Source organism: Equus caballus, chromosome 3 (genome assembly GCF_041296265.1).
Source record: "Equus caballus isolate H_3958 breed thoroughbred chromosome 3, TB-T2T, whole genome shotgun sequence".
NCBI classification, from domain to species: Eukaryota; Metazoa; Chordata; class Mammalia; order Perissodactyla; family Equidae; genus Equus; species Equus caballus.
This window is the reverse complement of record NC_091686.1, coordinates 42,089,105-42,104,038: the sequence shown is the minus strand read 5'-3', so window position 1 is coordinate 42,104,038 and position 14,934 is coordinate 42,089,105. Positions and strand designations below refer to the sequence as shown.

Sequence of the window (14,934 nt, the reverse complement as noted above, 5' to 3'; positions counted from 1 at the left end):
ACATTTGTCTCCCCAGACCTCCCCTTCTGTGCCATCGTCCTCATCTGCTTGGCAGGACTCCTGGTGCTCATCACATGCCTGAACTGCTGTCTCCTAGTAAGCAGGGAAGTGTCGCTTGTCTTCTTACTATTGGGTTGTAAGAGTCCTTTGGATATTATAAACATATGTGCTTTGCTAAGGATCTGTTGTGCAGATAGTGTCTCCCATTGGCCAGCTGGTGTTCATAGCTCCTTTAGAGCTTGAACCAGTTGTGAAATTGTCATCTGCCCAACTCTGAGTGACTGACTCCCCTGTCCCACATGTTTCCATCAACCCAAAGGATCATGTTCAAAAATAAATAATTCAGAAACGTATTAACCCACACAAATCCCTGATGGCCGGATTTTGGTCAAACACTCATACAACAGATACCCATTCCTCAAGATCGGAAGTGATGCTACATCACCGTGTTCTCAGCTTAATTTCTCTTCTCCTATCCTGCCATTCCTTCAATCTGTGGTCTGTGATCTCAGTAATTCCCTTGGAGCTGTCCAAAATTTCTTACTGCTCATCATATGTGTCTTGTAAAATTTCAACCCCAGAAGATCCTGATTATCAGCCAGGCCTTAGCTGCTGCCAATCTTATGATCTTATGACAAAACAGGATTTTTTTGGTACCAGTGTAAATGCAAAATCAGCTGCATCAACTGGGAAGCATCCCTAATGCCTGGAAATTCTAATTTCTTTTATGGATTGGCATATTTACGCCTTGATTTTCCACAAAGCCTGTTTTCAATGTTCCCCACATTTCTTTTTCCTTCATACATATTCAGGGTCCCTTAACTTGCCTGATATTTCACAGAGAAATTGCTGTCTCTTCTCCTTCCCTTTTGACATGAAACAGTGAGAAAAGGTCATCTACCTTATGTGTTTCTGTGGCCTCACATCCAAACACCTCCTGAGAAAACCCCATGCTCCATCTGCCCTCACCATTCTATGGGTTGTTCCCTTGTAAGGCCACACTGACTCCTTTCTTACTAGACCAATAGGGGCTTTTCATCATTCATCTGACATGCTCATTCAGTGGGACACTTTGATAAGCTTGGAGCTCCTTAGATACGTGAATCTTATGTTACCTCTGTGAGCATTATAGTATCTCAACACAGATACTGCAGATGAGGAAATATACAACTGACAAATGAAGACTGTGCTCTGAATGGATTAGTAGATCCCGATTAAAACGAAAAAGAAAGTGAACTATTTCATTGTTAATTTTTATATAGATTGCATGGACAAATGGTAATAGCTTGGTTATAATGGGTTTAAATATACTATTAAAATTAGTTTCACCTGCTTATTTTTACTTTTTTAAATGTGGCTACTAAAAAAAATTAAATTCCATAAGACAGATTGAGAAATTCTACTGTTGTACAGCACTGTTCAAGCCATGAGAATAAAGCCCAGAGAACGTGGTTATGGACAATTTTTCCAAGGAAAGGAGTCGCTCTGAATGCACAGCAAGATGCAGAAAACAGTCTCATACACACACACACACACACACACACACACATAGAAAACAAGACCAACATCATCATAGAGTTGTTCTACTCTTCTCAAGTGGCAAGAGGTTGCAGTCCTACATTGTCCTAAGTGGACGAACCTCAGGAAAGCAGCCAGGAGTCAAGAGAGTTTACCAATCAGGAAGCTCTAACACCAGAGAGTAAAGATCAGGATCTTTCAAGAGGTTCCCAGCGGTGGATTCTGTTAGTGATTCAATACATTAGGGAGAACTTTGTAAGAAGCGTTGTTACAGAACTCACCTTTCCTTTCCTATGTAAAAATATACAAGTTTTGTAAAGAATAATAGCTCCTGCCAATCAATGAAAAGATGCTAGAACACGAATATCACTCTTGTAAATCACTCCTGGATTAGTGAGCCAGTCAGGGAACAGATGAACGTGGATTGAGCTGGACCTCATTAGGCTGATTCTGACTTGAAGACCATCCTATGGATCGTCTTGTGCCAGGACCTCTGAAACATGCTGCCCCCGCCACTCTTTCGCCACCAAGGTCCACCAACCAGACAAGTCCTTGCTGAAAAATGCCCTGGCTGGGCCCCTTCTGACCACACCTGGAGGACTCTCCCCAAATCCCACTCCTTCACGGTGCTCCTCCACCTGCCACCGGCCAGGGAGACATTCCCTCCAAGGCTCACACTGTGTGTGCCCAGCTCTGGGGATGGCACTTCTCCCTCAAGTGAAGAAAAGGATCAGAGTGAAGAGCCTGTGGGCTGCAGCCATTAGGACAAGGCCTGGGGTTTGCTGCCAGACAGAAGAGAACCTGTAGTGGGTGTGGGTCCCAGGGTTCAAGAAGCCCCCGTGATTCCTGGATAGAATCCCAGAAGATGATGCAGGACAGAGGAGGGATGCTTGGGTGTGATTGTGCTTGGGAATGTCCATAGGGAGGTGGATGTGCCATTGGTAATGCCTTCAACAGTGTTGTTCATTCATCGATACGTGCTGTCTCAGGGAGTGCTGTCTAGCTCCTTCCAGCCCCTAGTCTCCCGTCTGGAGCAAACAGATAGCGTCAGAAGAACATTTGCATTTCATTCATAATGTATGTGTACAGGGCATGCAATGTGCTGGATGTTGCAAGCGTTTTGAATCATTAACTCCTTTAATACTCTCCGTATTCTCACAAATTAGGTACGCTTATCATTCTTGCCTACAACAGATGAAGAAAGTGAGGCACCGATGAGGTGAATAACTTGCCCTCTACCAATATCAAGGAAGTGATTGAGCTGGAATTTGAACATAAGTTGTGGCTCCATATTCTCTGCTCTTAACCATGTTCTTTGCTCCCTATGACTTCACACCATGAAGACGTTGGCTCAGTGTATCCATTTTCTTGTTATACCCAGTAGCCCCACTCTTTGATCTCTGTCTGAAAAAGATGCTATTTGCATCAAAACTGTTGCACATACACAACCAAAATGACTTCTCCCCATATCCCATGTCCTGGAAAATACATGGAGAACATTTCAAAACATTTCTTGCCGAGGCTGGGAGTGCTTCTGGGAAATCCCACTGTTCCTCTAAGAAGCCAAGGGCAGGCTGGGAGCTGTGTCTTAGGGGAAAGGTGAGCTCAGGAGTTCCCATGGGATTACAAAGCGGATGGGAGGCCTCAGCAGGAACTGACTTCAGGATCTGGTGGTGTTTCAAGATGGGTGCTAATTTTCTGGCTTTGGGTGTAGGGGCTGGTGCCGCATTCCAGGGAGAGGCCAGTCTCCCTGTGTTCTTGGGGAAACCAGACCCTTGAAAGCAAGGGAATGAGAATTTCCTTTCACAATGGACTTGGGAGGGGAAACATTCAGCCCAGAAGAGACAGTCATGATCCTGAGGAAACCAGAAGAAGCTGCCTCCTCGTCCGCCAAGCAGAAAGCCCTCCTTCATGGACTCACTTTATCCAGATGAGACCAAGAAGGAGGACATCATGAGATGCCCTTGCAGGTGGGAGACCTGTGACAGTGGAGCCTGTGCCTGGGAGGCTCTGAAAGGCCTCACAGAGGTGACATTTGCTGTGAGCAGAGTGACAGATGAGAGGCACGCCGGCCTGTGTCTGGGAACAGTTTGAGAGTCAGGGAGAAGGCTCCTCTGGTGCAGAGACTCACAGGAAGAAGTGAGTGTGACCAGAGAAGGGCGGAGGGTGGGGGTGTGGCGAGAAGGAGCCTGAGAAGGGAGTGGAGGGCAGATGGGGGCACGGCAGGGCCATGTGGTGGGAACTGGTAAGCTGTGCTTTTTGCCATCGCTCTCTGACGACATTGCTCCAAGAGGTTGCACCCAAAAAGTACAAATCCTTAACATCTCACAAATTCTGTGTGCCAGGAAGAGGGCACGGCTCGGCTGGGTGCTTCTGCCTCAAGGTCTCTCTGAAGCAGGGCCTGTGTCTCTATTGGGGCTCGACTTGGGGAGGGTTTGGTCCCAAGTTCAGTCACATGCGTGTTGATGGGTTTTGTTTGGACTGAAAATCTGAGTTCCTGCGTGTCTGTTGGCCGATCATTCCCTCCATTCTCTCCTATGGAGCCTCTTCATAGGGCAACTGAAAGCATGCACACTTGCTCCCCCAGTTCCAGAGAATTAAGAGGCAGAGAGACAGAAAGATGGAAACAGGAGGAGGGAAAGAGGGAGGGGGCTGGAGAAAATGAGTAAGAAGGAAGGGCCAGGCTTTTTATTCTTAACCCTGGGTTGCGTGCCATCCCATCACCTTGGCTGCATTCTGTTCAGAAGCCAGTTCCTGACCACTGTGTGTTCCACAAGGACACGCACAGCAGAAGACAGTGAGCACCAGGAGCCATGGTGGAGGCTGCCCACCACATAGGCCGACAGGAGGCACTTGGGTCTGATTCTGTCAAACAGGAGACCGTGCAAGGTTTCATGCCAGTGAATGGAAGTATCTGAATTTCCCCTAATTTCCACCTCTTAAAGGTGCAGACCTGGGAATGAGGCCCAGAGGGGCAGTGACTTTCTCAAGGTCACACAGCTGGAACCCAGTCCTGTTTTGAGGGGTACTCCACACTACATCCCACCCCTTCTTGTCATTCTTTCATCTCTAAGTGTGTGCATCAGACACATGCAAACCAGACCACAGGTGTTGTCGCTATTGTCTCTTCTACACCTGAGGACGTCCTGAGGGAGCTATTTCTGGCCTCGCCCCCATCGTGCAGGTTGGGTGATTGAGGAGGCCCTGGGAGGCCCATTGGCATTTCCAGGACACAGAGCTTGTAGGAAAAAAGAGGTCGGAACTCAGCTGCATGTCCTCAAGCTGGAACCTTGGTTCCATCTCAAGGTCCTGTGCTGGCTATTTGTGTACAGTTCTGGAGGTGACATGGGCAAGGAGGGTGAGCAGCCAAGATCCCAGAGAGGTTTTCGGTGGGTGTGATTGAAGGAAGGGGCCCAGGTAAGGGAAACTTGAGGAAGTGACCACACTTCCTTAGAGACAGAACCCAACAGAACTTAGCACACTGGTCTCCAGGCACCCACATTCTAGACATAGCATCCTATTGAGCCCACTTGAGTGGCGACACTGAAGACAAGAGGATGTTCTCCTGCTGTCTCCCGAGTTGTGGAGGCTCTGGCTTCAGGAAAGCCAAGAAAAAGAGACTTTTCAGTCACTATAGACACTGCCTTCGCCCTCACCGGCACCGCCTCTGTCCAATTGGTAGGAGGAGCACTCAGGTAACACAGGGAAAGCCAACCGGGTTAGGCCACAACTGGATGCCACCCGCACAACAATTTGAGCCTCCTTGTGTGTCGGAGGGGTGTGAGAGAGGGACGGCAGTGCTGAGCGGGGACCCACCCTGGGCAGGAGCCATTTGCTCGGTGTTGGAAGCCTGGCAGTGTGTCGTATTCCCAGCCTAGGTGTTGGCTAGCAGGATGGGAGAGTGGGTGCTGGGGACCAAGCTCCTCTACCCATAGGTTAGTCCCGAGTCCTCCAGGTGTCATCTCATTCCCTCCCTGGCTAGAGGTCTAGGCAGATGCTGCTCGGTACCTGATCTCTGCTGGGGTTTCCTCCTGTGGCCAAGTCGAGACAGGTGCATGAGACATCCCGGCCTGGCTCTCGGGCACTGTCTTTGCAGAGCTGCACGCAGGAGGTGGTCGAAGAGCTGGCGGATGGCTTCGGGTACTCCATCTCCCTGGACAGGGACCAGCTGCACCGCGCCATCATCAATAACCAGGGCTGCTCTGAGGTGAGAGTGGGCACGGAGGGGTCTTCCCACCCAGGCCCCTGAGATGACCAGGGCAGGCCCAGAATCCAACCTCAAACTGCCGTTCTCCTGGGACCCTAACAGGGCTGTCCCCCATGAGTGTCCCACAGTCCCATTCCCAAAGGAATCTGGACTTCCGCTCCTCCCCACCAGCTGCATAGGAGGGTAGGAGGGCACTCTCTGCATTTTCCTAGGAAGATTAGAGAAAACGTTGATGTCGTTGTCACTTCCCAATAGGCCCTGAGTATCTTTGAATTTTGCCTTTTTTGGAAAATGAAACCTCGATAACGAGGGTCTCCAAACTCCCTTTAATGTAAAAGAAATAACCATCAGCGTGTTTGGAAGTCAAAGGGATTCTCATAACGTGTCACTGCCCTGTACACTGTTTCCAGACCTGGGAGGGGTGAGGTGGCCACATAACATTTCCCTCCAGGTCAGGGTCTGATGAAGCCTCAGGCAGTTAGAGGGGATGTCCCTCAGCCCTCACTTTGGGCGGTTCTCAGCTCTGACCCACAGGGCCTAGAGAAGCCACTTGGCATGCCAAAGCCTCTGTTCTCCTCTCTAGAGAGGGGTGTCTGTTGAGGATTCACTGGGCTGGTGCTCTGCACAGAGGGAGCTCTGTTGTCCCTCGGCGAGCAAATGGCCTCGAGGGAGATCAATGTGGAATCCTTCGCAGGACCAAAGTCAGATTGTACTGTGAGAGCCCAGAACCTTGCTGAGTTGGGACCACTGTCTCTCCTGTCGCACACGTCTGGGAGGGGCTAGGAGTTCCTGGGTCAGCTGCAGACCTCGATAACGCTGGTGGTTCGCAGTGGTGGCCCTGACTCTGTGTCCCTCCTCGTCCCACCCAGAGTGAAGATGAGTCCACTCTGTCTGTCACTGAGGCCTGCAGGATGCGTGCCCTCCAGGCAGGCATGATGCAGAGGCTCTCAGAGTCTGTGCTGCCAGCCTTCCCCAGCAGAGTCCTCTGCAGTGTCATCACCTCCCTCTGCAGCTACTCAGGCTCCAGCACAGCCCACCAGGTGCTGGACCAGCTGTTTCCCAGGTGACTGCCCACCTCCTCCTCAGCACAGTGGTGACTCTGCCCACTGCCAGCTGTGTGTCTTGCCTTGGGAATGTCACCACATCTCTCTGAGCCTGAGTTGGCTCCTCTGAAACGTGGGGTGGGAGAGGATGAACTTGCCAGGCTTCTCCCAGGGATGAATGGGCTCAGCCCTCCAGGTGCTGCCCTGGTGCCCGGCTCTGCAGAGAGGGTGGTGGGCCATGCTGTGGTTGCTGGTGGTGATTATTTCTCTGTCCCCCACGGAAAGTAGTCTTCCTCTCCCTTCACTGGCTTGTGGCTTTTTGAGTTTGGAAAAGCACCTGGAGAGCACCCTGTCAAGGAGTTTGAGATGCCATCCAGCTGGTCCTGGTGCTTGTCCTTGGTGTAGCCACTTAGGCATCTCTAGGGCCACACAGGGGCCACAGGCCCACTCAGACACCTGGGGTGGTTCTGGTTGGAGGTCATTCAACAATGTCTATGAAGGACCTACTCTGAGCAGGACTTCTGGACACACTAAGTGTCACTCAGTGAATGAAGCAGACAGCCTCCCTGGGCCTCCCCTCTATTCTGAGAGTCACACAGTCACACTTGACATCATTCACAGGTCCCATCTACCCTCCATCCCGGGCGATGCCCTCATCCCCTTTGGGACACATGGAGGCAGCTTGGCCCATTGCGTGCGGGATGCTGGAGGACAAGACCACCTCCCAAAGTGAGTGGTCTTTGGGTCGAGAAGGAGGGCCTCCTGTCTCTAGCAAACAGGGTGCGGGGAGAGGATGGAGGCTGTGGCTGGGTCAGGCCTGGGAGAACCCTGCATCTCACCCATCTTGTGATTCCCATGGGAGGGCTGAGTTCTGGTGGCTTCCACTCCGGCAGGACTGGACTCAAAGAGAGCTGTGCATGGGTCCCAGGCCCCTTGAGAATTGGAAGGGAGGCTGGGCTGCGTTGTCCCCTAGAGACCCATTCCCAGCAGAGTCCCAGCCCCTCCTGCCTCCCTTTCTCCACATCCACACCTTGTGAGCGCCACCGCCAGGTCCATAGTAGGAGGTCTGTGAGCAAGCTGCTCCGAAATCTGCTGGAGTCTTCATTCCAGTGGCCCACATTCATGCAGGGCTTGGGTGGGCTGTGTCCAGACCCTTGGGGAGGAGAGTGTCGGTGGGAACAAGAGACTCTCACAGACTCTGTGTTCAGCCTGCTGGATGAGCAGGCCTGCCACAGCCAGGACAGCCAGCCAGGGCTCAGGGATGGGATGGGGCCCTCCTCTGGAGGGGGAGGGTCTGGCACAGAGGCGCAGATGCTATCAAGAGTGCCTTGGGAGGCCGGTGTTTAAGGAAAGGCCAGGCCACTGACTCTCTGGCCCATCTGCCTCCACGCAGTGCTATCTATTTCCTGCTGGGAACCTGGCTGGGCCAAGGGCAGGATTGCAGGGAGCCCCTGCGGTTTCCCTCTTGGACCCTGCAGCTGGCCACTCTGAACATCAGCTTTGGTGGCTCCCACGTGGAGGGCCATGCCTACCTTCTGCCAGGCCACCTGGAGCATCTCAAGGCCATTGAGGCCGAAAGGAAAGGTGAGGGGACTGGAGTCTGGGAAGACTGTGTTGAGGTTCATGGGCTAGCGTTCCCTTAGAGGCAGTGGAGTCCTTCCTATCTTTGGAAAGGCACAGAAACTGTCAGGTGTGTGGGTGAAACTTTCTCTTTATCCTGCTCCAGAGCCAGCTCCAAAGCTCCTGCCACTGCCAGAGCCAGAGCCAGTGCCATCCCCCGGGCTGGAGCCAGCTGCACCTCCAGTCTCACCACGTGTGGTAGAGCTGGAGCCAGCATCTGAGTCGGCCACTCCAGGACCAGAGCAAGGGCCACCAGTAAAGGCAGCCCCAGAGCCCAGCTTCCCCTGGGCCGTGACCACCGAGGACCAGCTGAGGGAGGAGAGGCTGAACATCTTGGACTTCCCTCCCCAGCTGGTGGCAGAGCAGCTGACGAGGATGGCTGCGGTGAGCAGAGGAGCTCGCGGGGCGGGTGGCCCCTGCCTTCCCGGTCCCCTGAGCCACCCCACACCTGCCATTCCCTGCTCAGGATTCCGATGATCTGGGTCCAAATCCCTGCTCCCTCCCTTATCAACACTGTGACCTGGGCAGCTTTCTTTCTCCCCAAGCCTTCGCTGTCCCCTAGCGAACAGGGGACGGTAGAGACGGACACTCAGAGCACCTGCTGTACAGCGTGGCTGTGCCGATGAATGAGGTGGGAGAAAGTGGAAGGTGGTCAGAGTCTGGCCCTTTGGTGGGGGATGGGCACTCACTGAAGTGCTGCCAGGTCCTTGGGTGGATCCCCCATCTGCGCAGGTGGCCCGGACAGCCTCAGCACTTATCAGGAAGGTGATGTGTATTGACTCCAGTGGAGACAGTCAAACAAAGCTGGGGGTTGTCCCTGCCTCGGGGGGAATGTGCATGGGAATGGGGAGTGGGACATGAGGGGCACTGGGATGGGTGGATGATGGCCCTTCTGGTGGGCATGTGTGGGCTGCCTTCTGGAGCTTGGAGGAAGTGAGACGGGGCTGGGAGCAAATGTCCCCTCCCTTCCCCACAGTCCTGAGTCCGGGGTCATCCTGGACTGGGTGCATTCAGTGGACACAGACAAAACCCAGGGACTCCCACAAGCCTCAGGCCACATGCTCTGCTTCCTGAGCTCCAGTTCTGATCTCACCCTGCCTGGGCCTATGGGGGACTGTGGACGCCGAGCTGGGCTGCGGCAGGACCGGGTGACACTCCGAATCTTCTGCAGGAGCTGTTCAAGACGTTGGTGCCCGCCCACTGCCTCGGCTCCATCTGGTCCGAGCGCGACAACAGGGAACGAGAGTACCTGGCACCCACCGTCCGTGACACTGTGATGCACGACAACACCGTGGCCAATTGCATCCTCGTCACCTGCCTTGGGGACGCGAGCATGACAGCGCAGGACAGGGCCAGGGTGGTTGAGCTGTGGATCAGGGTGGCTGAGGTAAGCCTTGGCACGCCCCGTCTGGATGCGTGAGAATTGCCTCTTGTTTCTCAGCTCTCAGGATTGAAGTCTGGGGTCTTAGTCCCTGGACTGTCCCTTGACCCTCATGCCAGGGCCACGTTGACCTTGACTTGAGGTCCCAGTGGGGACAAGCTCACTTCCTCCCTTGTGCTGAGCTACAAATCCTTGTGCCTGGCAGTGTTACTCGTCCGGTGGCAGGTGTGCCCTCCCTGGCTTCCCTGGACATGTGTCTCCTCCAGGACAGGGGAAGTCCATGAGGGGACAGAAACCAGAGGCAGCAGAGCTTCGGCTTCCCCTCACGGCTCCATCTCTTCGCTTCCCCATGAGTGCCGAGGCCTCGGGAACTTCTGTTCCCTCCACACAATCCTTTCTGCCCTGCAGAGCCCTGCCATTGCCCGTCTCCAAGACACCTGGGGACAAGTTTCCAGGTGGGTAGTGGGTGGTCTGCTCTCCAGCCAAGCACCATGAGGGTGAGGTGGCCCAGGCAGCCTGATTTGGGCCGGCATGTCCCCCAAAGTCAGCTGAGACCACCTGGGAGACAGCGAACGCCGGGCACAGGGACTGACCTGGGTGCTGGGTCTCTGAGTCTCTCAGCGCCCTTAGGCCAGCAGTTCCGTCCCAGGGATTCATTTCCTTCCAGACCAGATCCTGGCTTGAGCCCAGGTGGAGATTCTCAGGTGTTTCCTTTGCAGCAACAGAAGCCTCTATGCAGCTGAAACCAACACTGTTCCAAAGAGATCTGTTTGGGACATCTGGGAATGGAGGCCCCAAGGGACAAGAGGAGAGGCCCCTCCGCAGTCCCATGGGGACCTTGGAGCTCAGAACACCCCAGCGAAATCCCTCATCCAGGCCCCAGGCAGTTTGGATCTGCTGGGTTCTCAAACAAATGGGACATGCCTTCAAGCATCCCACAGTTTTTCTTGCTTGCTTGCTTGCTTTCTTTCCCCACCCCGCAGGGAGAGTTCTCGAACCTGGAAGAAGTGGGTCAGGAGAGAGAAACGCGTGAGCAGGGAGCTGCTGGTGCAGGTAACCTGGAGGCTGGAGATCTGGAAGGAGGCCAGAAGGAGAGGGGAGGGGAACATTCCGAGGGGATCCTAGGAGGTGAGGCTATGGCAAGGCTCGGCCCAGGCTGGGGGTCAGAGAGCCCTGTGAGGGTGGGGCAGGCCGGGGCCACTAGGCCAGGTCCCCCAAGACACCCTGCCCTCCCCCTCCCTGTCTGTTCAGCTGAGGTCTGGACGCACCCCTGGAGTCCAGAGGTCGGGGCCTTGGTCAGATTTGGAGCCAGGGCTGGGGTGAAGGCAGCGGGGATTGGGCCTGTAGCTGGCACGGGGAGCAGCCTCTCCCAGTGGGTCCTTGAGCTAGTCGCTGCCCCTCTGGGGGCCTCCGTCTCCTCCTCTGGGAAGTGGAGGGAAATGATCAGCGGTGCAGGCCTCCCAGCGGGGTGCTACCATCCAAGGGAGGACAGGAACGGGAGGAGATTTGTGCCGGCTCCTCCTCGAGAGGTGAGGGCAGAGCAGTGATGACACGCAGATGACTCTGAGTCCTCAGGAGACTCCTGGAAGCAGGTGACGTTCTCCTCACACTTTTCAGATGAGGAAAGAGGGCCAGGGAGGCCTGGGCAGGCCCAAGGTCACACAGGACTGAGTCCTGGAGCTGGGACTGGTCTAGAATCAGAGCACCCTGGAGGTGGGAGCAGCAGAGGCAGCAGGGGACTGCAGCCGATGGCCAGGGTCTGAGATCAGGGGCCTTGGGGGACATGCGGAGGGGAGTATGGGCTCACTGACCCTGTCCTCGGCCCCGACAGGAGGCGACCTCCGTGTTAGAGACTGCAGAGAGGGCCCGCCAGGGAGCCCAGGAGAGGCAGCGGCAGCAGGTGAGGGTGACTGTGGGGGAGGGGCCCAGGAGTCAGAGGAGAGGGGGCTCCCCCTCCAGCTGGAGGCCTCCCTCAGGAGAGGGGCCTTCCTCCTCAGGTGAATCTGCTGTCGCTGCCAAGCATGACGGGTCTGCAGTGGCAGTGAGCAGGAGGAGGCCTGGAAGGGCTGGCAGCAGGGCAGATTTGGGGTGGGGAAGGACAGGAGCCACTGCCCCTGGGAGGGGCCAACAGCCAGCCCTGGGACTTGACTGATGGAGTTTGGTGTTCCTGGAGGGGAGCGGGGGAGGGAATTGTGTGTGTTGGGGTGTCCCGAGGATCCTAGGCTGCTCTGTGTGGGAGCGTGGGGTGGGCAGGAGGCTGGGCTGAGGGGTTTCAGAGGAAGGTTCATGGGGGCACCTGAGAGCGGGAGCTCATCACCATGCCCATCCCGATGGCGGCACAGGGTGTCGTCCCCTCCCTGGTGACGTTCTTCCGTTCCCTGGAGCTGCTGGACGCTACGATGGAGGATTATGTGGAGGTGAGTGAGCCTGGAGGTGGGTCCGGGGGCTCAGGCTCCTGAGGGCGGGGAGGAGAGAGTCCTGTCCTGAGCCCTGAGCTCTCTGCATTTGGCAAAGGTCCTCTCAGCAGGGCCTCCAGTCTCGTGTGGGAGTTGGGGTGTCAGGCCCATCTCCCCAGTGGGTGATGCAGGCTCTGCATAAGCCACCGTCCAGGTTCCCTGGGCTGCTGAGGCTCAGAGCTGCCTGACTGTGTGACCACAGGATGTGGTGTCTGAGCTGGACTCAGCGTCTCCCTCTGGCCCCGCCAGTGAAGGAAGGGAAGTCGGGCCCCTCCCAGTCAGGAAGCACATCAGCAGCTGAGCTGTCCCTTCCTGCCTGAGGCCTCAGTCTCCCCACGTGTCATCAGAGAGGGTTGGGTTACAAGGTCTCTTGCCTCAGTTGCTCTGTGCCCCCTGCTCTGGAGCCCAGAGACTGGCCCAGGTCCAAGTCCGGGCTCTGGATGGGCCTGCCCACTGGCAGTAGTGCAGCATTGCAAGAGGTGTGGACGGGGGCTAGTGCTGACCCAAGGGGGCTGTTTCTGATGGACTGCGGCTGTCTGCCTTCCAGGGCAATGTGCTCAACTGTCGGAAATGGAATGAGGTAAGCGGCTGCGGCCTCCTGGTGGGGAGGGTGGGGGTGTGGAAATCAGAGACCCCGCCCCCCGCAGTGGGCAGGACCCCCTCTGGCCCAATCCCCAGGGTGGAACACTTATTTGCAAAGTTCGATATACAGAGCTAGGGATCCTATGGCATTGGCGGGTGGGGGAAGGGCTGGCATCAAAGACTCCTTCCTGGAGGAGGAGCTATTTGGGGCCAAGTGTGAGAGCAGGCAAGCCCTGACTGGAATCGCAGGGAGGGAGGGTTCCCAAGTGGGCAAAGGCCCCAGACTGGCCCCTTGCCCCCTTCCTCAGCCCCTCCACGAGCCCTGCAGGGTCCCCCACTCAGGCCCTGTGGGCATCCTGTGCTTGCTCTCTCCTAGCAATTCAAACTGACGGAGGAGATCGAGCTGCTCCAGGAGGCTGCAAATCTGTACACCGTGCAGCCCGACGAGCACTTTGGGGCCTGGTTCCAGGCCGTGGAGCCCCTGAGCAAGGAGGCGAGGTGAGTCGGGTCAGGAGTTGGGGGAGGGCAGGGCAGCCTCTCTCTGCTGACCAGCTCCAGAGCCCATGGCCGTTTCTCCATGGTCATCCCCTGATCTGATTGCATGGCGACCCCTGGGGCACTTCGACTCCAGCTGCTGGCAGGCTCCAGGACGCACATGTGATGTGTGGCTCCTGAGAGCTCCCAGCTCTGCTCTGTCCTGTAGCTACAGCCTGTCCTGCCAGCTGGAGCCCCGATACCACTGGGTCAGAAAAATTCGACTCTTCTTCAAACACAAGAAGAACCGCTCAGGGCAGAGTGAGTGTCCAGACCGGCAGTGGCTGAATCCACGGGCTCAGGAAACATTCAGGCTGAGCGTGGGCCTGGGGAGGCAGACAGCTGGCCCAGGGCTCCAGCTCCACTGCTGAGCAGTCCCGTCCTGGGCGGTTGCACTCACGTTCCTGGGACTGGTTTCCTCCTCTGTGAAATGGGTGACGCTAAATATCAGCCCCTGTGTCAGGGACAGATGGGGTGCTCTTGGCTGACTGAGCACTGAGCACAGGCTGGAGCACAGAGCGCAGTGGGGGCCGGGATGGGGTGTGCACTGTGGTTCCAGGGCAGGCTGCTCAGGAAATGCCTCTCTTTCTCCAGACACCAGACCCTCAACCAAGGGCCCAGTGTTGGTGGTCGATGACCCTCCTGAGTCCAGCTGAGCTACAGCGGGGACACAGCGTTGACACTCAAGGTGCACAGGGCCACCTCCCCTGATTCTGATGAGGAGAACTTTGTGATCCATTTCTTGGGGTGCCCTGTTGGCCACGAGGGAAGGCACCAATCCCTCTTCTCCCTCCCCCCTCTTGCCCAGCACCGATTTCCCTATTTGGCGGGGCCATATTTTGTTGTCAATGGTAATTGCTCCGTTTGAGTATTATATTAAATTGTTGCTTCTTTCTAATCCTGGGAGTGGAGGTGTGAGTCTTTTGCTCGCAGCGCTCATGGAAACCAGATCCAGAAACTCACATTCCTCCTCGAATTTAGAAATCTCCCAGAGTGAGCGGCTCAGTTTATGTGGAGAAGGGAGAAGGGCCAGTCCCTTCCCTGGCTACTGAAGTTCATGCCCAAGTCCCCCTCCCGCCGAGGACAGGATCATTGCAGTGTGGTTCACCCTGTCCAGGAGCAGAGATGGCCCCTCCGACCTCTTGGGACTAAGCGGTTGGAGGCGTTTTCTCAGCCAGAGCCACAACCACTAAGCTGGGCGTGTCTGTCAAACTAGCACGTGCCTGTCCCTAGCACACGTCCTGCCCAGGACAGTGGCTGCCTTTCGACACTCTGCCGGAAGAGGGAACATTTCCCCGGTTTCTCTTGCACACAGATTAGGACCTTGTTTTCTCATTCAGTCTCCGCAATGGCTTCAGCTCTAAGTGGGGGAAAATACCGTCAAAAGCTCAAAACGTGCACATAGAGAGGACGAGGCCAGAGGAAGGTCGTGTGGACATGGACCATGGGCAGGCAGGACTCTTCCTTCTCGGGCCCACTAGGGGCTCCCTGTTCACCTCTGACCTAGACTGGATCCCCCTGGGCTTCTGGTCCCTGACTCCGAATACCATTTCCTGCTTGTTGTCTATCCAAGGGGAAAGCTGTGGGATGCAG

The 14,934-nt window shown here is 55.6% G+C and overlaps 1 protein-coding gene across 1 annotated transcript; it reads left to right on the top strand.

Annotated features, from left to right (window-relative positions):
* Nucleotides 1-5,020: 5,020 nt before the first annotated feature.
* Nucleotides 5,021-14,239, top strand: LOC102147367 (ral guanine nucleotide dissociation stimulator). Its single transcript, XM_023635158.2, has 15 exons — nt 5,021-5,213; nt 5,615-5,725; nt 6,595-6,788; nt 7,390-7,497; nt 8,162-8,352; nt 8,495-8,772; nt 9,560-9,775; nt 10,178-10,224; nt 10,753-10,822; nt 11,601-11,669; nt 12,112-12,186; nt 12,773-12,805; nt 13,184-13,305; nt 13,511-13,602; nt 13,936-14,239. Exons 1-15 carry the CDS (start codon nt 5,076-5,078, stop codon nt 13,995-13,997), a joined length of 1,806 nt encoding a protein of 601 aa, XP_023490926.1. The 5' UTR covers nt 5,021-5,075; the 3' UTR covers nt 13,998-14,239.
* The last annotated feature ends 695 nt before the right edge of the window (nt 14,240-14,934 follow it).